Here is a 26013-nt window from a genome sequence, read left to right as displayed (position 1 = left end):
TTGTAATTACCTTTGTTTTAATTTGAAATTATATATTTCGGCATGTTTGTTCTGCTCACTGTGCCATATTGTATATTAAAGTAAGAATGAAATTCTACTACTAACACTATTACTAGGCTTAAGTCCTAAGAGACCATCCATTTTTATAATCATTAGTACAAAGCGTAGACCCCCCCTTCAGAGCGTACATGGTGAAAAGCTAAAAATGACTTTTGATAGCAATTTGGATCATTATTATTATTATTATTAGTTTTTAGAAGCGTTCAGAGAGCTTTAACCCCCCTCCCCCAGTGCACGGTTTGTAGACTTGTTAAGATGGTGATAAAATGGAAAACCCCTAAGCCTGCACGATGATTTAAGTCACGATTTATTTTTCTCAAATATATTTCTCACTGATGTATGCACTATCTTTGACACCGTGCCGTGTCAGAATTCCAAAGATTGGTGTCTTTAACATATTTTGATAAAAAAGTAAACTAAATTCAATTCTTTATTGAAATTGATTTGTTGTCGGGCTTCCATAATGAAAGAAAAGACCCTGCTGTTTGTGATAATGTTTATTCGTAAACTTTGCATATGGATAAAATACGATACCGCACTGGCCGGGCAAAGTGCACGGTCCTCATTGAACATATTGTATAGCATTATACAAAGCAATGTTTGTATTCAAATATATGTATGTACATATACATATACATATAACGCTTAAATTACTACATTTTGTACACTAACAAATATGTCTCACACAAAAGTTTTTGTTTTCAAAAATTACATTTTTTATTTGTGTGTGAACAGGCTGAGAGTCTATAGGGTTCCCAGCTTTACTTTTCACGGCAGTAATTTCCCGTCAGCTTTAATTACTATGTAGAGACCACAACACCCAGCATACAAGTGGTGTCAGTAAGTTTTTTCCCCTACCTTCAACTATATAGATGGCTTGCGTTGAGTGATTCCCATTTACGCCATACCGTAAGACATTATTATTAAACACAGCAAATAAATTAAAAAAAAATTCGACATGTGGTGAAACTATGAAAACTGATATCTATAGTTCATTATGATATACTACATAGGCCTACACTGTAAATTCGTGTGGTTATTTTCAAATATTTGAATAAAATTGTGTCACAAAAAGCACTTTGACATAGAAATAATCATCTCTGAATAGACTTTTCAGTGAACCTAATTGTTATTAAAAAAACTTAAATTTGTGCAATTGACTAAAATTGTACACAATATTAAAGCACATGTTCACACAGTGCATACTGTACAATAAAATCGGCAAGCAAAGAATTTTAATTATTATGTGTTAAGATCAATTTAGGAAGAGCCATAATTTAAACAAATTTGCTACACTGTACACTGGATTGATGAATGGTAGTCTACAATTTTTACCATTTTGGTAGAGCCTCTCGTTCCATAATCATAATTTTTTAAAGTCATATATATATACACAAAATCGATATAAATGTACATATACCTATACGTACATGTATATCATTGCATCGCCCAAAAAGAAATAAAATCCCTCACATCTGATAATTAAAACTTCTAAAACAAAACCAGTGCATGATCCTAATGCAGATTTGGCTATACAATAAAAATACAACACATGACATATACCACTGATATGTAATTATTTCGTTTACATAACAAGCGCTGGTATAAATTACTCTGCACAGAAACCCCAGGATACGTAGGCAGGTGATGATGATAAAATTTAAGAGAGTTCCTTAACAAGTCATAAACAAGCCAACTCTCGAAGAGAGGCACAATAAATATTATTAAACGCCTGTTCATTCACTAAAAAAAAAAATAAATAAAAATAAAAATTTAAAAAAAAAAAAAAAAACGTCATCGGAGTCCTGTCCAGTATTCCTGCCAAGGCATTCGAGTTCTACAAAGCGCCTTACGGCAGGTGTGTAATGTTGGTAACTGGAAGCCATGAATTAATATTAAAAAGCGAGGAGTGTTTTGTAAAACTGATTGACACATGAAGCACGTGATGAAAACGGAGAGAAGGCCGCTAGAGATACAAAGAGGTAGAAAGAGAAATGGATAGAAGCGGTGCGGGAACCAACTAGACAGTAGAAAACAAAGAGTATGAAAGAATATGAAGGAGTTGTAATTTCTACCTCGCGTAGCAACCAAAGCAAAAGACGATAACTTCGTCGCACTGTAGTATCGACTTGTGAAGCACGCAGTCGTTTGGGCGTGAGTCTCCGTTCTGCTACAGTCTGTATAATGTGACTCCGTCACAGCAGTATTTCTCCTACTCCTATGTCTTTGCTGACAACTTTGACAAGCCATAGGGACTCGCACATTTTCCTCCTCTGCTAAGAAACTTGTTAACAGGATGAAGTCCCTAATTTCTACCAATGTTTCTTCTTTTCCTGTGTCGATGTAGTCCCTCACAAGTTTGTGTAGTCTTCGATATTGCGAGGGTCGGGCACACTGTTTGCATGGAGCAGGCCCGTCTGAAAGTTGACACAATACGTGAACAATTTAAATAAACTATACACTGCGCTGAATGATATCATATTGTCATTACCAACAAACGCACAATAAAAATAAACCACAAAAAATTAAAATATTATTTTTTTTGGGTGGGGGGGGGGGGGGAATGTTTTCAAATTGCAGGTGAAAATAAATTTATGAGACCGACCATTCATGACATTTATCTTTTCACAATTCTTTGAAAGAAAAAAAGAATGAATGAAATAAAAGTAATTGAGTTGACATGCGATTAAATTACCATAATATGTAACATCTTTGTAGCATGTTTGTGGCAACAGCAGTTCTACAAGGCGTTTCTGGGTCTTATGCACCCTCTGTCTAGCATTCAGTTCTTTGAAAGAGCAGTACATTTGTTCCCTGCGAAACATCTCTTCCTGTAACTTCGACAGAGGCATCGGGTTTGCGTCGCCTTCTTCCAGGTATTGTCTGAAATAGATGTGCAACAGTACGAAAATAAACGCCATGTTGGTACTTGACGTTTCAGGATAAATTTAACAGTGAGCAGATCTACATGTTTTACCCAGAAGTATTCTGAAACCCAAGGCGGTCGTCTGCATCAAATGCCACCCTCAGTCGATTCAAATTCTCAAATGGAGAAGATCAGGAAATATTAAAATTCCTTTTTGTGTGTTACTCTCAGAATAAAATAACGTACCTGTACCAATTTGATCCCTCGATCTCGGGCATCAAATGCAACCAAGCATTTCTCTGCACTATCCTCTTGACGGCCATCTTTCGGATCAAAATATCTGTTCCACATGTCCACAACTGATTCATCCAGCACACCACTTCCTCCTTGGCTCTACTGGGGTCCCACAGAGCACCGCGAGAACTCTGGCGATAATGCAAATCCCAAAGAAAAGAGGTGTACAAGGTCTGTACATCGTAATACCGCAGTCCAAGTGATTCGTAATGTTCGAGTGAATCGAAGTCGTATTCACTGAACAAGCACCATGATTTGAACTTTTCGTCCACAACGCGGTATAAGTCGGCACAGTTGTTCATGTACCTTAATACAAGGTCGATGTCTGAAAAGAAAAAAATGTCAGGTAGATAAGGTATGTTCAGTGACTTGACTTTGACTTAACGTAATTAACCAAATGTATTATCACTCACGCCCAAAACCTTACGGTAATAGCATCTTCAATTTTTTAAAAATGCAAAGTTTGCGAAGGTAGGCTATTCTTCGTAAATAAGAGAACGGCAAAAAAGAATGCAAAACTAGGGATTAATTCTATTCTTACCGAAATATCCACTTAGGATATCATCCTTGTTTGTCATAAAATACGGGTGGGTGTTGAATAAGTGATCCATTAGGAGATCCATGATGGACCCGTTTTCCAGATCCAAATCTTCTGCCATATCGTACAATTCATCAATTTCGTCTCCATCTTCAAAATAAAACATACACCCTTTAAAGAGACTCGTCTCTTTACTATGAAGCAGAATATCTCACAATTGAATCCGAATTGCTAAGTTGATTTCAGAATCAATCTTCAAAATAAGAGAGAGAAGCAGTGTTTGTGATTACCTAATATTTGAACATCTCGTATCGCTTTAAATATGGGTGTGTCAGCCACTCTGTGGCCCTCCAATAGTCGAGCAAGTGTCCTCATTTTCTTCGTCTCTACGCAAGAATCGTACAGAGCTTCTATAGTGCTGCAATCTGTAACAGCAAATATTTTATATTTTTAATATAATGCCAGATTCTCGATAATATATCACATTAGTATCTTATTAAAATAAAAAAGTATACAGAATAAAAAATGGAAAATGTAGATAACTTCTAAACGCCCACACTAAACATTCAGAGACTTTGACTTCAATCAATAAAATTTTCCCTTTTCTCTTCGATCGAATTAAGACACTTTGTTTAAATATATATCGATATATTCACACCAATGATTTATCATTAAGAGTACTACTACTACTACTCACTATTTGCTAAGCATTCCATGAAATGGTTGTAAAACTTGACATCGCAACCGGGATGTTTCAGCCGTTGCCGGTGCAGGGTAACTAGACCATTCCAGCTCAGGTCCATATCTTCTGTCGACGATCCATATTGATCTGAAATAGATATAGATATAATGTTTTTGGTTATGACGTTCTTGATGATGCGCATTTTTACATTTATTTTTTTTTTAACCAGAACAATATAACTGATCAGCCGTCCTACCTAATATTACTATATGATGGAACATACTTACCTGAGAAATAATTCGGGGGAAAGTTGAATATCTGTAACATTTGGGGGAAAAGGAACTGTTTGCCTCGCTGCCAGAAGGGATCTCTAGCATCCAATGAGTAAAGGCAAGTGATGAACCCTGGGCCTCCAAGTAAAAAGTCTTGGTACTCCTTTTCATAGATCAGTCCTTTTATATACTCCAATTTATGCAGCAGAGTTGACACCCTTTGCGGAGCCAATGGAGGATTCGTATTCCTCATGAGATATTTTCCGAATCCATAGTCATACACATTCTGAAAGAGGTAATGTATGCATACAGAACGATGTTCTTAACTCACACTTCATGAAAATGCCTCTGTAATGAATAAATGCAAGAATGTTTGCCGAGAACCATGGGAATAACAACCCAAAATCAGAAATTAATTGTTATTATTTTTTTAGGGGGGGGATAGATACCCTGATATGTTATAATAATAATAATAATAATAATAATAATAATAATAATAAATGTTATGATAATAATGTTTATTTACAAACATGCATTTCAAAATAGTTGGATTGTACAATAATGTAAATTGTCAAAATTTATAAATGATAATAAGATTTATAAAATTATTAAAAGTGTTAAGATAAAATAAATCGCTTGAGACACTGAGCTAGGATATTAAAATACATTAAGATTAATTCAAAACACACTTGAAGTTCTTGTCAGTATTCAGTGCAAATGGCATGGGCGTCTTCGAAGATCTGATAGTTGGTAGGAGATATCAGACATGGGGAAAATTTTGGAGACACTGAAGGTCCGGAGGACCTGAGCTGCAAGAAATCTTAAGGTCCTTCTAACTCTGTGCAGGTTCAAGGTCATGGTTGTCGTTTTATTGATACCGGCACTTAGACTTAAAAATCCATACCTTTTTATAAATACAGTGCCATGCGATAAAAATAGCATGTGTGGAGAGGGTGTGCATTACAGTGTTTTAATATTACCTGATTTGAAACAAAACACAGGCGTGACTTTATGAATTTAAAATCATGTTTATTAAAATATATGTTAGTCGGTGATAACAAATTATTTATTTTCATGTATTTTACTTTCACAGAAATCTTGTCGGTCCAGAAGACCTGCATCATCAAAATCTTGACGGTCCTCTGGCAGTTTCACCGGCGGTACATGTATATTTCTATATTTAATTATGTGGCCTTACCTGAATGTGTCGCTTCCACAGGTACGGATCACAGCACAATGCTTGAAATGTCTTACAAGTGCGGGAAAATTGAACATAACTCTTGCTCTCGAGATGCTGAACAATTTGCCCCATGAGCTCCGGAGGCAGACGTGAAAGGTGGCCTTCTTGTGGCTCTACTTCAGCCTCCAAATATTCAAGATGTTTTTTCTTCTTCCGATGTGAAAAGGGACCTTTTGACTGTTTGGTCCTCTTCTTAGCATGCTTACTAAACGAATTCTCTCTTGTAGTCATGACAACTTGACTAATATCAAATAAAATTGCTGAAATTTGCGCGAGAAATAATCCTCGTGACCAAGTAGATATTCTGCTTGGGCGTTTTATCGCCTAGCATCATTTCACGAGGCAGCGCTACGTCATAATACGCTCGTGATCAAACTATGATTGTGACGTGTGCCGCCGTATTGGGTAATCGTGCGACGTCATATTTGTATTCATATATCGACATAAAAGTGGAAAATTGGAAAATTGGAATCTGCTAGAATTTTTTAGTCCCTTATTTCAAAGCTAAGGGTCACAGTATGCGCCCTGACCCTGTTTTATTTTGTTACTGGAATGTTAAACCAGTAATGCTTACAATTATTATTACACTTTCTAACTGTTGAGATGAGACCCTCTACATCCACGTGTTTGAATAAGAATCAAAAATAAGTAATTTCAAATCTTGCACGGTGAGGACTTGCATGTCAACTTGTACGTAATTACAGCTCCATGACCTCTTCTACGGAGGACTGGCATTAACAGCTGTGTCAGGATTTTATTTTTGTAGTTAAAACCGGTGTGCAGCCATTTATTATGTAAAGGGGAGTGTGCTGGTGTATTGTCAACCCAGCCTCGAACCGAGGTTTCACTTCCCTGAACGCCTTCTGACAGCATTTTGGTAGTGTGAGTGATCCTCCTGGGAATATCTATACATGTAGTGTCGTGGTAGTAACAGTAAGATTTTGTATGTCACGCGAATAAAAAATGTTCCTGAGCTGGCCTTGTGACAAAATGTTGAACTGCAGTGGCGGTTTTTTTTTTTTTTTTTTTTTTTTTTTTTTTTTTTTGGGGGGGGGGGGGGGGGGGGGGGGCGGGGGTCCTGACCTCTCCTTCGGTTTCTGAAAAATATATCACACCAATTTACCCTTCCTAAAATTGGAATTTTAAATAGCTAAACTATAGTTCTAAACCGTACCAAAGGGGCACTGTTTGCTCTCCAAAACACCAAAAACATTGGGGGCCCTTGGGCAGGCCCTGAACCCCACACCAAGGGGGCGCTGGTCGGCTGCGCATACGAGGCCTTTCGTTCTGCCCCCCCCCCCTCCCCTTTCAAATAATCCTGGATACGCCCCTGAACCGACCTGGGTCTGTCGACGAACTCCCTGCTACCGTGAACCGCTAATTCAGCTTATGGATGACTGTAATACATACATCTAGGCTTTTGGCAGTGGCTTTTAAACTTATATCCTTCCTTCTTTCCTCTAATCACAAACCTTAGCGTTAGGACACAGCTAGAAAATGTGTCAGTCAGAATTGTCGTTGGATATTCACATAAATGATTGTTAGCATGCTATCTTTTCATGAGAACTCACTTTTCTCCCCGGCATAAACCCGGGAAGTTATTTTATTAAATCATTATGTTTCACCCTCCAAAATTATCACAATTATAACTATTAACGAGTGCTAAATTTATTTAAATTTCAATACAGTGAAAGTAAAAATGCCATACAATACAGAATGATTAATTTGTTTTCGAATTGCAAATGGTTCAAATTTTGCATACTAAACGGTACGCGTTACCTACCGTATAGCTAAAAAAAAACACGACTATTGGTACGCGTATGATCGGTAACTGATTTAATTCTCGTAAAATTACCATCCGCCCCCTTCCTTATGAATAGGTATTACTTTATTAATACAATGCAACCGTCGTGTAGCCGCATGTTAGAAGACAATGTTTGAATACGCACAGCAGTAGGAGGCCGCTACCCCTTCCCAGCAAGGAGTCAACTAAGCCGCAGGTTAGAAGACAATGCGTGATTACTCACAGCAGTAGGAGGCCGCTACCGCTCCCCAGCAAGGAGTCAACACAGCAGCGCGTAACCCGGGCTTAATTAGGGGTTATTAGCTGTCCACTTATGATCGGTATTGTTCGTCTTGATTGCAGCACACTTCCTACTCACTATTGGTTCGACCGCCTCTTCTTTAAATGCTCTCTCAAAACTTTCCTCAGTCAGCCGAAATGGAAACACGTTTATCTGCCGATAAACTACGTCGTTGATGTATTATTCGGCATCATTCTACAGTGGGTCATAAGGCTCTATCTACGATTTTTTTTCGTCTCGCACTTTACCAGATTAAGCTGACGCTCGAAAACTAAATTTAATGAATAATTTTCTCACGTGCACCGTATCCAGCTAATTTTACGACAATAACTACCACGGCACCTCCGCCATTTGCAATTGTAGACGAACCACGTGTTTCCAACTGATAGGCCAATACAACTATACCAGACCCATTGTACGAGAAAAGACCGTTTATATTTAATGAATTAAAAAACATTTGAGGATTGCGATTTTCTATTGATATACTATCGATGGTATCCCTGTATTAAATCATAGTGTAGCATGACTCGTATCACAAGATGGCCTTAGAAATGAAGTAGGCCTAAGACAGGCCTACACTCTGATAGTTTTTAGTCTATTATTAACCCTAATGTCGTTGCTTGTCATTCATTCTACAACTCTCTGAGCCATCGCAAAGTTATTTGCCGGGACATTTAAAGGCTACTTCTTAACGGATTTTTTTTTTATTTGCACTGAGACCAAAATGTTCGAGGACGTCTCTGTCGTTATCGCCGTTTCTCGGACGCAGTCCCAGACAAAGGATCGGAAAGTTTCTAAATAAAAGAACTTATAAATGCTGCCACTAGCCATCCTTATTGTTCCTAAGTAAAGAGAGGCGATAATGATCTCTTCTTTCTTCTAGCTTAGTCTGTCGACTAAAATGAACAAGGTTAGGCCTACAATGCAACCACCTATTATCACGACCATTAATGAGGTTCTTTGCTACACTCCCTTTCTTCATGATCGCGAAACCAGTGGGGTGCTGTGTTTTAAATATATAAAAAAGGGTCTCGCGAGGTGAAGCTATAATAATGAACTAAAAAAATCCAATGAATAGGCCTATCTAATAAACCATGAAGCACGTAGTCTAGTCCTCTTCTTTGACCGACATCACATTTTTACATTCTTTGTTTTAATAAGAGGACGAACGTGGTCTAATATGTCTTTTGGTGGTGATTTTGCTCGAAGTAGCGGAGTCAAGTAAATCGGTGATTTACCGTTGGTAAGAGTAGCAATCATCGCTCCTGCGTCCTCATAGATTACTTTCTAATCACCCGTAATTAACGCAGTCAGGAATAAGCGCTCAAATAGGGGTTTTTGTATCAGGGAAAATTTTAGTATTAATCTTATGTTATTATGTATCTGTATTATGTAATAATGTAACTCATTTTCCCAAGGCAACCACCAATTATGACGACCATTAATGAAGTTCTCTGCTACACTCTCTCCTCATGATCACTTGCTCGATCGTGAAACCCTGGAGGTGTTGTATATATATTTGGGGTAGTTTACTATAGCATGCTACACTCTCCTCATGATCAGCTGTTCGATCGTGAAATCTGGAGTGAAACCCATGGTTTATCTAACAATGGTTTAAATAAATAAAAAGGGTGTCACGGAGGTGAAGCTGCTTAACTCATAAGAATAATGAACGAAAAAATACGATGAACATTTAATAAACCACGAAGCACGTATGTTTTGACCGTTATCGCCTTTTTTTACATAAGATGTCTCAACAAGAAGGCAGATGTAGTCCAATTTGTCTTTTGTTGGTGATTCTGCTTCAGGTGGCTGAGATTAGTTGATCGGTGATGCACCGTTGGTAAGAGTAGCAATCATCACTCCTGCGTTCTAACGGATTACTTTCGGACCCCCCATAATTAACGCAGCCAGGAATAGGCGCTGAAATAGGGGGTATTAAATCAGGAATTAATTTTTGTAATTATGTATCCGTAAAATAAGAATCGTAACATTATCACGTATTTTTCCCGATGGAAAATATCATAATTTATGCACACTGATCGAATTATAAAGAAAATCTCCAGATGTAAACAAAGGTCAGTCAAGTATCACTCATCCCAGGCTGCAGGGCAGATATAGAGAATTGAATGAAGCGCCAGTGATCTGGCAACCCTACAAATTTGTCATAATGATTCATGGGCAAACAATAGAAGCATGAAATTAACACCTTTTGCAGTGTGAATGACGACACCTTATGAGGCTTTTGTTTCTTCCCCTGGGTTGTTATTACAAAGTAAGTATGTTGACGTAAGTGTGTTGACTTTTGCGTGTTCAAAGGAACAATGGAAATGTCATTTCAAAACAAAGAGCCACATTTCCCTACTTAGGTGGCCAAAATATTGTCAATGAAACGCAAAAAAGACAAAATCACCAGCTGTTACTGACTGAGTCTAACTCAAATGCAAAAAGGTACGCACAGCGACAAAGCGCTATTGTAAACAATGACCCGACGATGAGATTAATAAGATGTATAAAATGACTATTTGTACTATAAAACTGTACCCCTGCCCCTACTTGTATATTATTACATACACAAGGCCACCCTATACCAGAGTTACAGATTGATTTTTCATTACACAGTCTCTTGCACTGAAGAAAAATACTCATAATTAATTTGCGGCCCTAGTAGAGGGTCTTCTCTCGCTTTCTCTCAAATCAAAATAAACTAGCAAACATGAAAATTGGCAAGATGTATTAGAATGTAAAGTGTTGCGAACCCTTTAAACAAGGTGAATGGTAATATGCACGTTTAGACAAATTTTAATTTTAATTTCAATTAAATTTAATTTTAATTAAAATTGATATTACCAAAATTAGTAAATGTCGTTTGCGTCATGTATCAATATTTTTGCGCATAATAGTACCTACGTTATAAACATTCAGCAAAGATATTTGGAAGGCCGCTCTTTTGTTGTTTATATCAAAGGAAAACTATTTGATACCCATCGTATCAATCATTATACCATGATAAGAGATTAGCATACTAATTTATGTCCCCAGTAATAATAACTTTAACAATAACAACAAACCTCCCTCCTGTGCTTTCCGTTGCAAATACAATTAGCCACGACTGTTTTATATATTAATAGATATTTTTTAATAATGACAATTTCAAAATCTTCAAAAGTACCGACAGGGACACGAACTCCCGTTGGATAGGTTGCAGAGTAGTCAACGACGTTAACCGTTGTTCCACCAGTTCTATTGTTCACGCTCGTAGATATCGACAGCTCTGTATTGCCGCGCATGCCGAAGCTTTGCGGAAATTGCCGAAGGCTAGGAAAATTCTTCAAAATATACTTTTATTACATTTAATCAAATCCAGACTATCTCCCACTGCCCTGAGGTATGGCTAAAGGCTTTCAGTTGTCATCAGACTTTGTAATTTGGGAGAAAAAAGTGAAACAGTAACTTCTGGTGATGAATAATAGGTAATAGTGCTGCAAGGTGTTGTTTTTTATCCCTGATGTACGAGTAGCTTTTTCTACAGTTTCTATAATTCTCTTAACGTATGAAAATATGCAGGTTTTCTGATATAATAAGACTTTGATAAAATCAAAACCAATAATACTTTTAAAGTCGAGAGTCGGGATAAATATCGGCAAGGTGGAGATATGTCCCGCCGGCGCTTCCGCAACAGCAAGACTGAAGGACGCAAGTTACAAAGCAAAACATGTTTAGTCAAGTTAAAGACTTAATGACCGGTTTAACTTCGGCGGCAGTGCCTACTGCTGTGAGCAACATGCGCTGTCCATCGTAATCCCCCTATCATTAACTCTGTCGGGGACGTGCGCATTAGCGCGTCTGATGTAGACAGCGTGTGCTATTAAAGTGACCGGGGACTTATTAGCTATAGTGTAGCTGTTTTGGAGCAGTATATATTCCCCTACCAAAAAAGCTTATCCCTTCTGCAATGTGTAAAATGATAAATGCGTGAAAATGAAATATAAAAGTGGTGACAACACAGCGCAATTTAAAATAGGCATACTGCTAAATAAAATTGGGTGAGAGAAAGATAAGAAGGGATTTTAGAAACTCACACGCATGCACAATATAAAGGAAGTTCAAAATATGCTGCAGTCTGACAGGTTGACATCAAAGCGAGGCAAGGTCCTTATGGTCTCATTACCTTCTACCAGGGCCGCAGTTATTATTGTGGACATTTTTTGCTAAGAGCCAAAATGACTGTCTATTTATCGATAGACATAGCTGTAGATATCTGTGGAAAATCAATCTGTCACCCTGGGTATGGTCTCATAGCCTTAAAATGCCTTACCCATCTTCATGTTAGTAAGTTGTATTCTTTACCCTTTCCTGAATTCGATAAAAACCATGCAAAACACACTACATACCCTGTGATGAATAAAAACAAACAAAAATCATTTTAAAACTTTTGAAAACCATGCCAAGCACTTGGTATAATGATCACTTAAACGACAATGTGACCACAAAGAACGCCCATTTAATGGTGAGAATGTTTGTCGGTTACCTACAGCATGTCATATTAATCATCTATACATATAGGAAAAACAAAGGGAAATAAGCACCTAAAGCTAGAATTATATATAGTTGTCAATTACCAGCATGAAAAATGAATAAAGTGTTATTGGAGTTGTCATAGAGATACAATCTGCAGCTGCCCAAACATGCCCTCAAAATTTATAACATTGGTTTAAATGAAGCTAGAATCTCCAACTTTCTTCATTTTAAGCGTTCGTTCAACCTGAGCACAGTATTTGTTCGTCTGTAGAATTTCATTTGAAGCTGAATTATTATACTTCCTAAACACGAGATGATTTGTTTGAAAGCAGTGTTGATCGCTTTATGTTTACCAAGAGGTATGTACCTATATATATGTATATATATATACATATATACATATATATATATATATATATATATATGTATATGGCACAAGCCAGATTGGGTCTTTACACTGTTAACAACGTAATGAGCAAGTAATTTACAAGTGAGCTGCCAGTTTGTGTGTATGTCATGTGTAATAAAATTGTGGATGTTATAAATCAAGGTATATCATATTAAACTTAAGTCTGGAAAATGAAATCTACTAGTACAGTGTATTCATTTAATGTGGTTTGTAAAAAACATCTAATTATGGTACTTTTTAAAAAGATTATTGCATAAATATTTGGAGAAAAAAGGCATTCAGATCGGTTAAAGCATTACTATATAGGAATGCTAATTTAAATAAAGGTGTGGCACGGAAAGTTATCACCGTTTCACTTGTATAAGTATATATTTCAAGAAAACAATTCCAACTTCCCTATATTACTGGCCGTTTCAATAACAGAAGAGTGAATTTTATTCAGGTGAAAAATATAAATAATAGTGAGGAATATTGATTAATGTTTTTTTAGAACTTCATACATTTTAATATAGGATCTGGAATAAATTAGTATTACTTGACATTATATTTAAATTATTATTTTTTTTGTTTCATATAATACCAAAAAGAATAGTTTAATCCCACACACGTGACGTTGGTCAATTCAGAATATTTATTACTGGGTGCAATGAGTTTTTTAGCTGATCATCTACATAGAGCTACTCCTGATTGGTAAATTGATATGCCTGCAAATATTACAGAGTTTAGCTCTTAGTTGGTGGACTATTTCCACTTTTCTTTGTACATGTAATATAATCTTAAAAAATGCAGATATTCTAAAAGCTGTACAAAATATTCATGGCCAGGCTTTTTCCTAAAATCTGTACAAAACCTAGACAACTTAGATAATGTACAGTAGGGTGTACAAACAAACTGGCAACTTGAATAAATAATTCCTTTACTATATGTTTTAATCCATACAAATGCTTTTTCTTTACAATTTTTGCGATAATCTTTAAAATACATCATCATTAGATGTCTTAAATATAAAATTCATTTGCCAGACCTGTAAATTTACTATGCTTTACCTTGATCTTTTATATCCGCAATTTAATTGCACATGCCATACAATCAAACTGGCAGCTCACCTAAATTACTTGTAAATTACTTGGCCAATTATGCTGCCAACAATGCTAAGAGCCAATTGGGATCTGGCCCAGATAATCATTAAAAAACAGTTTACAGTTAAATTCTTTCTGAACTTAACCCACTGTTATTTGAAGACAGTATTACTACCTGAAAAGATTATATATAAAAACTATTTTTGTTTATATTTCCAGTTTCTACCGTAAAATTTACCTTGGGCAACTCATATTTTCGCATTGGCATAGCGGATTTAACTGGTGTAACGTCAGTTACATTCGACGTGAAAACATGTGAGACAATCCACCTTCTTCTGTGTGACGTCAGCAGCTCTTTTGAAAGTGTGATCGCATACCGGTGTACAGTTGGGGAAAATTTCAGTGAAGTACGCCGGCATAATGGCAGGTTCAGACCAGAACTTCGATATGTACAAACGCCAAATATTCTTGATTGCAGATCATTTAGGGCGTTCTGGATAAGTTGGGATGGAGGTTACCTCCAGTTAGGAAAGGGTCGAGATATTGGAAAGGAAACAATCCTGATGCACAGCATAGATCATAATATTACAAGTGTTCTAAAAGTTTTAGAAGTATCTGGAATCGGAGAATGGGATATCTCCCCGTCAAATCGTGAGTAAATAAACAATCTGGTATTCTTAATTAGCGGTGTGACACAACATGTTTCAGCCATCCTAATTTCAATGCTTGTACCATCTTTATCCCTTCAACTGTTAAAAAACATGAAAAGAAAAAGGGAAAGCATTTTTTAAAATTAAAAATTTAATATTTCATACAATATAATGGAGATATATCAAGATAGATTGATTAAATTATAGGTATGTTTAATCAAAGGTGTAGCAGGGAAAGCTAGCAATGTTTCATCATATTAATGTAAAGTGCTTTAATTTAGAGTTTCTTGACTGCTCAATAGAAGTTCCCCTTCAAGTTGTCTGCTTACTTAATAGATGTGCCAGCAAATAGGGCAATGTTTTGCTATTTTGATAAAATTCACACTTTTCTTTGTAATTTATCCTTAAGAAAATGCAGATATTTTCAAAAAAGATTAACAAAATATTAATGGGCAGAATTTTTCCTACAATTTGTATAAAACCCAGATAATTAAAATAACACACTAACAAATGGCAGGTCGCTTTTAATTTAACATTTCTCTGGTAAATGTTACTAAATCAATCTACATGACTTTTCTTTAAATATTAAACATCTTTAAAAGTATCATCCTCAGATGTGTTTTACAAATCATAGGTAATGAAATACAAATATATCTTATTTGCCACGCCTGTAAGTATCATAATGTATTCCTTGATCTAAGACATTCCCTATATTATAACACATATAAACAAACTGGCAGCTTGGCCAATTAACTTGCCCATTATGCTGTTAACAATGCAAAGACACCATTAAGGTGTGGCCTGGGCCAGGTCCTAATTGGGATATGGTCTGGGCCACTTAGGAAGTGGACTAGATAAGGTCAAGCTTGTGACATATACATTGCCAAACATATTCAGGCTTAACGTGTGTAATATGCTTAGGAGCTAAACGTGTTTAGCAACTCAACCCGTTGAAAAAATGAGACAAATCGGGTGCTTAGAATTGTGTTTAGGAGCTAAACGCTGTTTTTCAGTGTGCAACCATGTTTTTTCCCACTTGTATATATATACAGGCAGTAAAACCTACGATGAATCTAATGAGATGAAAGCTGAGCTAAATGTATTGAATTTGCTACACTTATCTAACACATTTCTTCCGTTTGGAAGGTAAATAACATTTATCTTTCGCTAGATGTGTTATTGTATCATTGTTTTGGTTTGCCTTGAAAGATTTATGTGTTCCCAGACATAGTCAAACCCATGTTCTCCAGCTTCGTATTTTCGGGTAACTCAAATATCAAGATATCAACCTACACACCGCTCATAGGTGTACAATAACACTAAATATGTTGAGAACAACCATCTGGGAGCATTATACTAAATGTATTTTAAATGTTTCAGAGGCACGGAGACACGCCTTCTTCCGCAAGCTTCCTCCATTTGTAGACCCCATAGCTGAAATGCTGGCCGATCTTACCACACAAGGGAACGAACACTGTGCTTATGAGTGTCTGAGCAATCTGCGCTGTAACTCGTACAACATTGATCAGATCCCCGAAAAAGGTCTTTACCGATGCCAGCTGAAGGCAACGTATTTTGGTTCAGCCCGTCCACAAGCTAGTACGTTCCATGTCGATCGCTGGGAAATGGTGTACAACTAACTATAGCAATACCGACTTGACAACGCTACTATATGACGGCGTATTGCCACGTGGGGCTGACCTCACCTACTCAAAATAAGCAGATTCAACCTTTGTTCAATTAATACACATCAGTCAATGATAAAAAATAATTATAAGGAATGGTTAATATGTTATGTATATCGCATCCGTAAGCATCCATCATGTATATAAAGTTATGAACACGGATACTTCGATTATTTTCTCGCTTAATGGACTGTAGATGAATTTATGAAAACTTACCGGTAGTATGGATATAGAACTTGTGGAAGTCAGAACTGTGTTCGACAACATGGCCCCAAGTGTAAAATATTTTAATGATATACCGTAACATGTATACCAGATCCTGTTGGCGCGTTGCATGGTACTAAAAAGCATCTAGTTAATGTCACCATCATATGCCAATTAGATTAGATATTGTTGTAACATGTGATGGTTCTGTTACTTGTAAACGTAACGAATTTGCCACTATGAACAGTTTATTGTCAGAAAATGTGTTTTCTTGCTTATATATGTGTGTGTGTGTGTGTGTGTGTGTGTGTTTGTGTGTGTTAAGAAGATGGTCGAACATGGCCAGTGTGTTGTATTGTATTACACCATCTGGAAAATTAATGAAGAAATTTGCTTACACGTCCTTTTATTCCATCCAATCAATTACGTGTATTTAAATATCATGACGTGATAAAATTGATGGTACAGCACGTACATTGTATCTTTACTCCGTGTAAATAAATATTCGTTAGCTAGAAAACCCTTATTCTTGAATATCGCTTTGGTCAGAAAACATTATGTCAGAAAACATCGCCTGGAAGTTGTGTGCCTTTATATTCTGTTCCTAAATGGCATGTGCTTTCTTTAAATATATTGTTGGAGTGCTTTTTCAATTCAACATGAAAACAGTGGGGCTAATTTTGTCCGATATATACGATTTGTACTTCAAAGTTCAAAACCACTGAATATTCAATTAAAAGCCACTGAAGACAGGACTATAGATGAAGTTTATACTGTGGTCCGTTGTTGAATATGGAGACAGGAATCTGAAATTTATACAATTGTCTGTTGCTGAATATGGGTTTCTCCTCGTGGTCCGTATTTTAAGGGCCACAGAAACAGAAAAAACAGAAAAAAAACAGACAAAAATAAAACCAGAAAGTTTGGGTGAACATGATGAAGCTCACATTGCGCATTGAACAAAAATAGTAAATATTCAAAATCCATTGCAATAGAGTAAGCTTATAATTCAAACATTGTATTACGTCAGTTTCATCGGTATCGAGTAGTGCTTTTTTTCACAAAATCTGACCTTTTTAGTTTCGTCCTTAAGGATAATTACGAACACTGATGTACCTAATGCAACCGCTTTAGCGGACTTAATTGACGTGCTCTCAGTTAGTTTTGACGTAAAAGCAAGTCCCCCAGTCGCTGTACGTGTATTTGAGGTCGTCCTCAGGAGCACAACGCACATTTGCGCAGACGGATACTGGTTGATCGGAACAGGGGGAAACAGCAAGACCAAACTTTCCAACCCTATCAGGGTAAACCAGAGCGCTGACACGCCGAACTTCCTTGACTGCAATCTCTCCAAATCCTTTTTGGGTCAAATGGGAGGAAAGAGAAATCCAGTTTGGGAAAGGTCGCGTCATCGGACAGGAGTTAATGATGAGTAACCACCATTACTGGAAAACATCTGTCCATATACTTGAAGTAAGACAGTTTAAGGCTGGGAGGGTGGAAGGGGATATTGCTGCACCAAGTAGTGAGTTTACTGTACGATTTTTATCAAAAGCATTCAACATGAATTTCCATTAGGACACAGGTTGTTTGGGACCTACTAAATGTCTCCATTTTTTTAAAAAAGAATATGGAAGTATATTTGGCTGAAAGAGTTTAGGGTTGCTCGTGTTTATAATCCTATGCTGTAGGAATATATTGCAAATTATAGCGGCATGATTTAATTTGAAGAGTTTTTCAAATGTAAGAGCCGACTCTCAAACTAATGAATGATCTACAGAAACACAAATATTACAAACCCTGTAAAAAACAGACGTTCAGCAAAGCTGTGAAGCAAAAAAAAAAAAAAAAAAAAAAAAAAAAAAAAAAAAAAAAAAAAAATGCATCGAGTCTTTACCACTGGTCCTGTAAAAGCAATTATGAAATTTTCTAAAACACAGAAAGTTGTACAGTAGCATAAATACATTAGTAAATTCTGTGTTTAACTTTCCTACGTTTTAGTACCCAAAAGGCAATCGGTTCGATTTCGCATGCTCCACGGCTGTGAACGTGCCGTTGTGTTGCCCATACTATATGCCAAGGGTGGACCACATTGTGCTTCTAAATGCTTGAAGAATATTCGCTGTAACTTTTTCTTCATTGAACGGCAACCGAAAGGAGTAAGTGATCTTTACCGCTGTCAGCTGAAGTCAATACGTGTTGCCGTTGGATACCGTGCACAGCCTTTGGAGAACAATGCTGATATGAATAGCTGGGTGAACAACGGCTACTTTTTAAGTGGCTTTATGATTCTTTTACATTTATAAACTTCAATTTCAACGCAGTTTTGGAGAGGTATTTTGAAGATATCTTAATGCCCTTATGTCTTTTTTTTAGATTCATAATTTTAGTACTATAAATGGACCATCTAATTAACCATCTCAGGCGTTTAAAATCAAACATCTATGAACTGCCCAAAAATCCAAACCATTAAAAGCTCACACATGTGATACCATTAGATATTTGGGCTTTTTTTCTTTTTAGTGATGTTGAATCATGGCTTTACATGGAAATACATGGTGTTCCAATTTTATATTGTACGTCTTGTTCTTCAGTAATTCTAAATTTGCTTTCTTAATCAAAATTGTTATGTACAAAGTTATTTTGGGAATTTTTTTTATCAGGCCTTTAATTATTTTTGTCGTTATTTTATTTTGATAAACATTGGACTTATAATTGGTATCCTTTGTTGTTCAATACACCAAAATGATTTCCAGATTGTAATCTGCCATTAGATTGATCTGTTTATTGCAAATGAGGAACAATGTTTTCTTGGATACCGCCAAGCAATTTGTTACCAATAAAACTGAATTACCATTTATTAGGGCTGTGCATTTTTTATTAGAAAGAAGTTTACGCTTGGTAAGTAAATGTATATCGTTGATAACCACACTGCGAATGGGACTTCACATAGATAGATCATTGTGAAAAATGTTTACTTAGATAAAAAAATACAGTGAACAATTGTTATGAAATCGCCAGTATCTCCAATTCAACATAAATGTACTTGTAACTAGCCATGTGGAGGGGGCGGGGCATGGAAATACGGTGTTGCTTAATTTATTCATATTGGGAAACTAAAAAAAAAATGGATCACATAACTCCCTTGCAAGAACGGAGTTTTGCATTGTTTTATTGGTTTTTTTTCATTCTTGAATGGCCATAATATGTCATGAATCTAGTATCCCGTGGCAGCTATGGCAACATTTGTATGTACACAGAAATCCAAATTGTTTCCAGTAAATCACGCCTTATAAATCATTTTAAGTTACGCAGGTGAAACAATTTGTTTATGTCGTGATTTATTTTCGTTATTTAATGCAGGTCCACATACCCATTTTCTGCGTTATGAGGATGGGGCTGCCACTTTAAATGCGTTTTTTTTTTTTTTTTGGGGGGGGGGGGGTGAGTCTTCCTCTTTCGTAATACATCTTTATGTCTTTCATTTTTCCTTCAATCAACGTCTAAATAAGTACAACAGGCGACATAAACACGCTTTACTTGCATTTTCTGTAGGCCTTGAACGACTGCAGGCCACAGTTTTTCTCAACCAACATCCTCGGGAATTGATTTACATATACGCCTAACACAATTAATCAATGGTTTTAAGTTTTAACGATTAATTTTGATTTATCGATATGCAATATATGAACCGATAATACAATAGTAAGTAATTTGCTTATGCGTCCTGCGCAATCATTCCGCTAATTTATCATGTATTTGGCTAGTATTTGTTATGTCACCTACCAAATCATGGCATTTATACGAACATTTTTACTGTAATTGTTGCAAAAGATTTAAATTCAACAACCTTCTAGTCTTTTGTTAGCAAAAGTACTGTGGACAACATGCGGCATTGACCTGCAAGTACAAAAAAGAAAGAAGGAAAAAAATGGAAACAATGCTCTTTCTGTTTGCGAAAAAATACTTCTACAGAATATCTTTACTCACATTGCACTCTCAGTCCACGCAAGGGGTTATAACTCCTTGGTCCACGGAACCTTAAGAGAATTTTTTTCATAAGCCCGTTAAAATAAAAATTATAATAGATTAATGAATAATATAATAATAGAATCTATAGTCTATAATTATAGAGTAATAGATAGCAGAAATAGATTTTTTTATACGGCGGCACTGCAATAGAGACCTATTACTGCTTTACATAGGATGATGAAACAGAACTATTCCTTACTTGTATAATTATTATGGCCCTTGACCATATAAATAGTGATTTTGCGCCTGAATCTGACTCTTGATTCCAACTTCCAAGGATTTATGATAGCGTCCTCTTTACTAGCTAGGTGCTTGTAGCAAAGATTTTCGTCATTCTCGGCATCCAGTGACTGCATCAGCCATATACGGACCCACGGTACGGGTGCAGGTTGTAGTTTTTGTCTAACACCCCATTCTCATAGATTAGATCGACCTACATTGGATCGACCTAACTCCCTGGGGGTTCACGCTAAATAGCTGTCAGCCGGGCGGACACGAAAGTTAATTACCCCTTATAGCTTGTAGTAGGCGGGGACGGACACTTAAGGCGGATTATCTGACAGTAATCTAGTGAGACTCCCCGCGGTGATAGATCGATCTAAAAGCTGTGAGAACAGAGCCTAAGTGTAGCAACAAACTCAATTATAGGAAGGACAGATTGTGCTTTGTACTCAAACTAGTCAAGAAGTTATAATGAGAAGGAGTAGAAACAAGGGGTTTCCCTTCATCCTATCCTCGTAACGGGCTTAATCCTAATAATTACCCAGCTTGTGGTCTTAGGGAGAGCTTGTGCCTAATACATATTCAAAAGACCGTCCATGTGGGTTGCTTCAGCCAATTGGGATAAAGCCTCGCGAAGTCTCTAATAATCTCACAGAGAAAACATGGTGGGATTACAGAAAGGTGTAGAGAGAGATTTCAAGCCTGGACGCAACCATTTCGGGAAATAAAACTCAAATCATGCGAGATGCACCTTCATTTGATCTAGAGCCGATCAGTTATACAAAAATTAGTTTCACATCAAGAATGTATGAGAACAATTTCACAAACCCACCTTCAACGCTAAAATTTGCGCCTGTAGAAGTCTCATATTTATTTTAAATTATTTTTGTCGTGTAAAGGCGTGTAAAGGAAATTTACCTTCATCTAGGAATGACACATTCAATTCACAGCCGTGTACACAAAACAGTAGTACTTGCAATTTCCGTATGCCAGCCTCGTTTCTTTTTTTGGCACATTATTGCTTATATACCAGGTAGAGCTTAAACAGGAAAATTGGGGAAATGAAAATAAGTTATTGCACTTAGTACGATTCTTAATAAAATTTCATTATTACATATTTTTGTTTATATCTTTGTCTATTACATGAGGCCAACTAATAGTAGACTGATAGTTTAAATTCATTAGAAGAAAAAATCAAAGAAATATTTTTATTGATTGATATTGCTTTATTTCAACATTCGAGCAACTTGTATAATATCTAAAACAAAGTACCAGCAAGAAAATATATCAATATTGTTACACCCAACAGTGATTAAAGCAATACAAAAATGGTTAGTTTTTATTTTGATGTGGTGATTATTTTATTTTAAACTTTAGACAATTAGCCAGTGAACACTAAATTCCCTTTTAAAACTCGGACCACTAAATTCCCTTTTAAAACTTGCACCTCTTGTGCACTATAGTTTAATATTAGTGGTGGTAAGAAAACAGAGCCTTGTGCCTCATCAAGTTGCTGCTGGAAACAATCATTTTGCCAGCAAAACTAAAGATCTTTCACCTGCATTCTCTTCAACCTGAAATGAGTAAGTTCGGAATTCATTACAAAATATAACTCTATATCCTAAACGAAACTCTGCAAACATCATATTGCAATTAAAAATTGAAAAAAAATTCCGAGAGTTCCCTGTCATCAAATTTTGGACCCACCATTTTGAAAAAGTCCCATGAAAAGTTGTTTGTTTGAAACGATGTTTTTCATCTAAAGGGTTGATTTATTTAATACCAAAGTGATGTATTGTAATGATGCACGTCCTTAACTAACCAGAAAAACATAAATTATCTGCATACACCACGTTAAAATTACCAAAAATTGTCCCAAACTGTCACCCAACTGTCTCTAACCAATTTAGGGACCCGCCATTTTGAAAAAGTCGGATGAAAAGTTGTCTATTTGAAACGATGTTTTTCATCTAAAGGATTGACTCATTTAATATCACAATGATGTATTGTAATGGTGCACGTGCTTAACTAACCAGAAAAACATAAATTATATGCATACATCACGTTAAAATTACCAAAAATTGTCCCAAACTGTCACCCAACTGTCTCTTGTGACCCGCCATTTTGAAAAATTCCGATGAAAAGTTGTCTATTTGAAACGATGTTTTTCATCTAAAGGGTTGATTTATTTAATACCAAAGTGATGTATTGTAATGATGCACGTCCTTAACTAACCAGAAAAACATAAATTATCTGCATACACCACGTTAAAATTACCAAAAATTGTCCCAAACTGTCACCCAACTGTCTCTAACCAATTTAGGGACCCGCCATTTTGAAAAAGTCGGATGAAAAGTTGTCTATTTGAAACGATGTTTTTCATCTAAAGGATTGACTCATTTAATATCACAATGATGTATTGTAATGGTGCACGTGCTTAACTAACCAGAAAAACATAAATTATATGCATACATCACGTTAAAATTACCAAAAATTGTCCCAAACTGTCACCCAACTGTCTCTTGTGACCCGCCATTTTGAAAAATTCCGATGAAAAGTTGTCTATTTGAAACGATGTTTTTCATCTAAAGGATTGATTCATTTAATACCAAAGTGATGTATTGTAATGATGCATGTGCTTAACTAACCAGAAAAACATAAATCATGTGCATACATCACGCACTTAAGAAGAAAAAAGTCCTAAACATGGAGGTCCCGCTGAATCGGCCTCAGATCTTCGAGCTAACGCTGCTTTCTGCTCTGACAAATTTGACTGACAGCCACCGTATGAACATAAAACAATGCTCAAAGCAGATTATCAACTCTCACTCACCTTTATTTCGCTCGACTTGGCGTTTTTCTAAGTATAACTTCCAAATATTCGCATTAAACATGAATAAATCAAGACGTATACGCACTGGTTCAGCTTCTCCGTCTTGAGTCACGCGGAGGCGAGCGGAGGATTAGACCAGTTACGAGGATCGAATTTCAAAGGACGCCGCTTTGAAAAGAATGCTGCGATCTGATTGGACGAGAGAGATAATTGATGTCCCGTTTCTACTCCTTCTCATTATAACTTCTTGAACTAGTGCAACTCACAAAATCGAGGCATATATGCCAAGGCTGTATAACTCGAAAGCATCGCAAATTGCGACCGCACGCAAGTATAGCGGCCAATCGCCATTTGCGATGGCAATTGCTCCCACCTGCTTACTCGAACGAAGCCTTAGCAAACGCAATACAAATTTAGCCTCGAACGAGACTAATACTCGATTGCCGCATAAATTGAAGACGTCATAATACAATTACACATAATGTAATTTTTATTTCAGTATGATTCTAATCAAGAGATAGTTTTTATTTATAGTAATATCACAATTACATTACTGATATTTGAAGTGTTTGACGGCAGTAAAATGTCAAAAACAGGCACCGAAGCGCACGTGTCTGGACACAATTTTCCAATTTCTTTTTTACTCAGTAATTACTGTGATAATTTTTCACGACCTAACATGTGAGTCTTCCAAAATGATGAAATTATTACTTTTGCTCAAAGCTTTATCTGATGGTGTGCAGCAAGCAAGCAAAGACAATTAAATATTAATTAAATAAATAAACACCAGAAAGATCCTACTTTTTATCCTCAATGTGTATTATTAATACCTTCGAGACTTGAGTCAATGCATCCTAAACATTATTCATATGCCCATTACAAAGTGTATCAGAGGCAAATGATTTAAAAATACACTTTTTAATGAACCAAATACTGTCATTTTACGAAAAGTAAAAATAACGATCGTTTGTTCTGTAATGTTCCAGAAAAAAATGACAAAGAAAACACTCAGCATATTCTTTTCATGAAATACAAGCATTTATTGCATGAAAATCCAACAGATTATTTTACTGATATATAATTTTTGTATCATTTTATAAATTTCCATAAAATACTTCCATGTTTATATAAACAATACTGTAATTACTCTATCATTTCAATGGTAGAAAATCATGAATGTTACAGATACTAAATTTTCAAGTCATACTTTCTATAAAGTAGAACATTTCGAACTATTGAGTGGTAGCAACAAAATTAAAAAACAAGTTATTCTATAGCTCTATTTTATGCAGTAAAAGCACCACAAATGGTATATGAAAATATAATTTTTATGATGTACATCAAGTTTGATCATTTTTGCCTACTGAAAAGATCGAGTAATTACCGTACTCTGTGTACAGCAAGAAAGCACTCACATCAAGAAGAGCTGAGGTCTAGCAAGGCCGAGACCTAAATATGGCGGACCTACATGGAAGGAAGGCCGCATAATCCTTGAACGGTCTCTCAATGACATTCAAGTGACATTTCTTGAGAGACCATTAAAGGATTACGTGGTCTTTCTTTCATGTAGGTCCACCATATTTAGGTCTCGGCCTTGCTAGACCTTGGCTCTTTTCGATGTGAATGCTCTCCATTAGAACAGTGGTAAGTCATTAACATACCAGATATATATGTCCTTGATATGATTTCATTATATTCACACACTGACAAGTCCTTTTCACATCAAACAGAATGCTTTAGTGATACAGTCTATACAGGTAAACTTTAAGTGAGCCTTAAATCTAATTATACTAAAGTTTTTTTTTTTTTTTTTTACATTTACACTCTATGGGGCTGTTCCAACAACCTCTATCATACTAGCTGGATCGATCTAACTCTTTGGGGATTCTTGCTAAATTGCATTCAGTTTAAGCGTCTTAAACATCTGGCACGTCCTATAGTTATTTATAGTATTTGTTTAAGTCGGGAGATTATTGTTTCCATGATGTTGTTGCAAGGGGGTGTGCTAGACAGTTAGCTAATTACTTTGACTGTGCCTTAGCAAGATATTCATGCCGAGGTAAATCAATTCTGCTAGTTGGATAAGGTTATGGGAAAGCAGTGTTTTACAAGCGTGTTTCCTTCTGTTTAGGTAATACTGGCCATGTTGAGTACAGGCTCTGCTGACATGACTCTGTTTCCAGGCTAAGTTGTCAGTTTCTAAAAACAAAGATATATATATATATATATATATATATATATATATATATATATATATATATATATATATATATATATATCTTTGCTTAAAGAATCTTTAGTAAGTTCAATTAAGTACCAGTATACTGAGTGATGTGAAAAGG

General features: G+C 36.1%; 2 protein-coding genes across 2 annotated transcripts; one reads left to right on the top strand and one right to left on the bottom strand.

The window, feature by feature from the left end:
• Window positions 1-303: 303 nt before the first annotated feature.
• Window positions 304-6234, bottom strand: LOC147761770 (uncharacterized). The gene is made up of 8 exons (XM_087012437.1): window positions 5911-6234; window positions 4728-4998; window positions 4456-4587; window positions 4049-4183; window positions 3762-3908; window positions 3173-3545; window positions 2756-2943; window positions 304-2477 (listed from the first exon to the last, which is right to left on the bottom strand). Exons 1-8 carry the CDS (start codon window positions 6181-6183, stop codon window positions 1855-1857), a joined length of 2142 nt encoding a protein of 713 aa, XP_086868563.1. The 5' UTR covers window positions 6184-6234; the 3' UTR covers window positions 304-1854.
• Window positions 6235-12806: 6572 nt separating this feature from the next.
• Window positions 12807-17072, top strand: LOC147761769 (uncharacterized). The gene is made up of 3 exons (XM_087013750.1): window positions 12807-12916; window positions 14265-14696; window positions 16076-17072. The coding sequence occupies exons 1-3, from the start codon at window positions 12871-12873 to the stop codon at window positions 16333-16335; spliced, it is 738 nt and encodes a 245-aa protein (XP_086869876.1). The 5' UTR covers window positions 12807-12870; the 3' UTR covers window positions 16336-17072.
• Window positions 17073-26013: the final 8941 nt, after the last annotated feature.

Source organism: Lingula anatina, chromosome 5 (assembly GCF_051362555.1).
Source record: "Lingula anatina isolate TDL-2025a chromosome 5, LinAna3.0, whole genome shotgun sequence".
Taxonomy (NCBI): Eukaryota; Metazoa; Brachiopoda; class Lingulata; order Lingulida; family Lingulidae; genus Lingula; species Lingula anatina.
Note: the sequence above shows the minus strand (reverse complement) of the source record. Positions and strands in the feature narration are given on the sequence as shown.

What these genes read in the sequence shown, in the direction of transcription:
- LOC147761770 (XM_087012437.1), bottom strand. Translation starts at nt 6,183, where the DNA reads ATGACTACAAGAGAGAATTCGTTTAGTAAGCATGCTAAGAAGAGGACC. An exon ending in TCCCCCGAATTATTTCTCAG is followed by an intron (nt 4,588 to 4,727) that starts GTAAGTATGTTC and finishes TATCTATTTCAG; the next exon opens with ATCAATATGGATCGTCGACA. An exon ending in GAGGGATCAAATTGGTACAG is followed by an intron (nt 2,944 to 3,172) that starts GTACGTTATTTT and finishes CATCTATTTCAG; the next exon opens with ACAATACCTGGAAGAAGGCG.
- LOC147761769 (XM_087013750.1), top strand. Translation starts at nt 12,871, where the DNA reads ATGATTTGTTTGAAAGCAGTGTTGATCGCTTTATGTTTACCAAGAG. An exon ending in CGCTTTATGTTTACCAAGAG is followed by an intron (nt 12,917 to 14,264) that starts GTATGTACCTAT and finishes TTATATTTCCAG; the next exon opens with TTTCTACCGTAAAATTTACC. An exon ending in GGATATCTCCCCGTCAAATC is followed by an intron (nt 14,697 to 16,075) that starts GTGAGTAAATAA and finishes TAAATGTTTCAG; the next exon opens with AGGCACGGAGACACGCCTTC.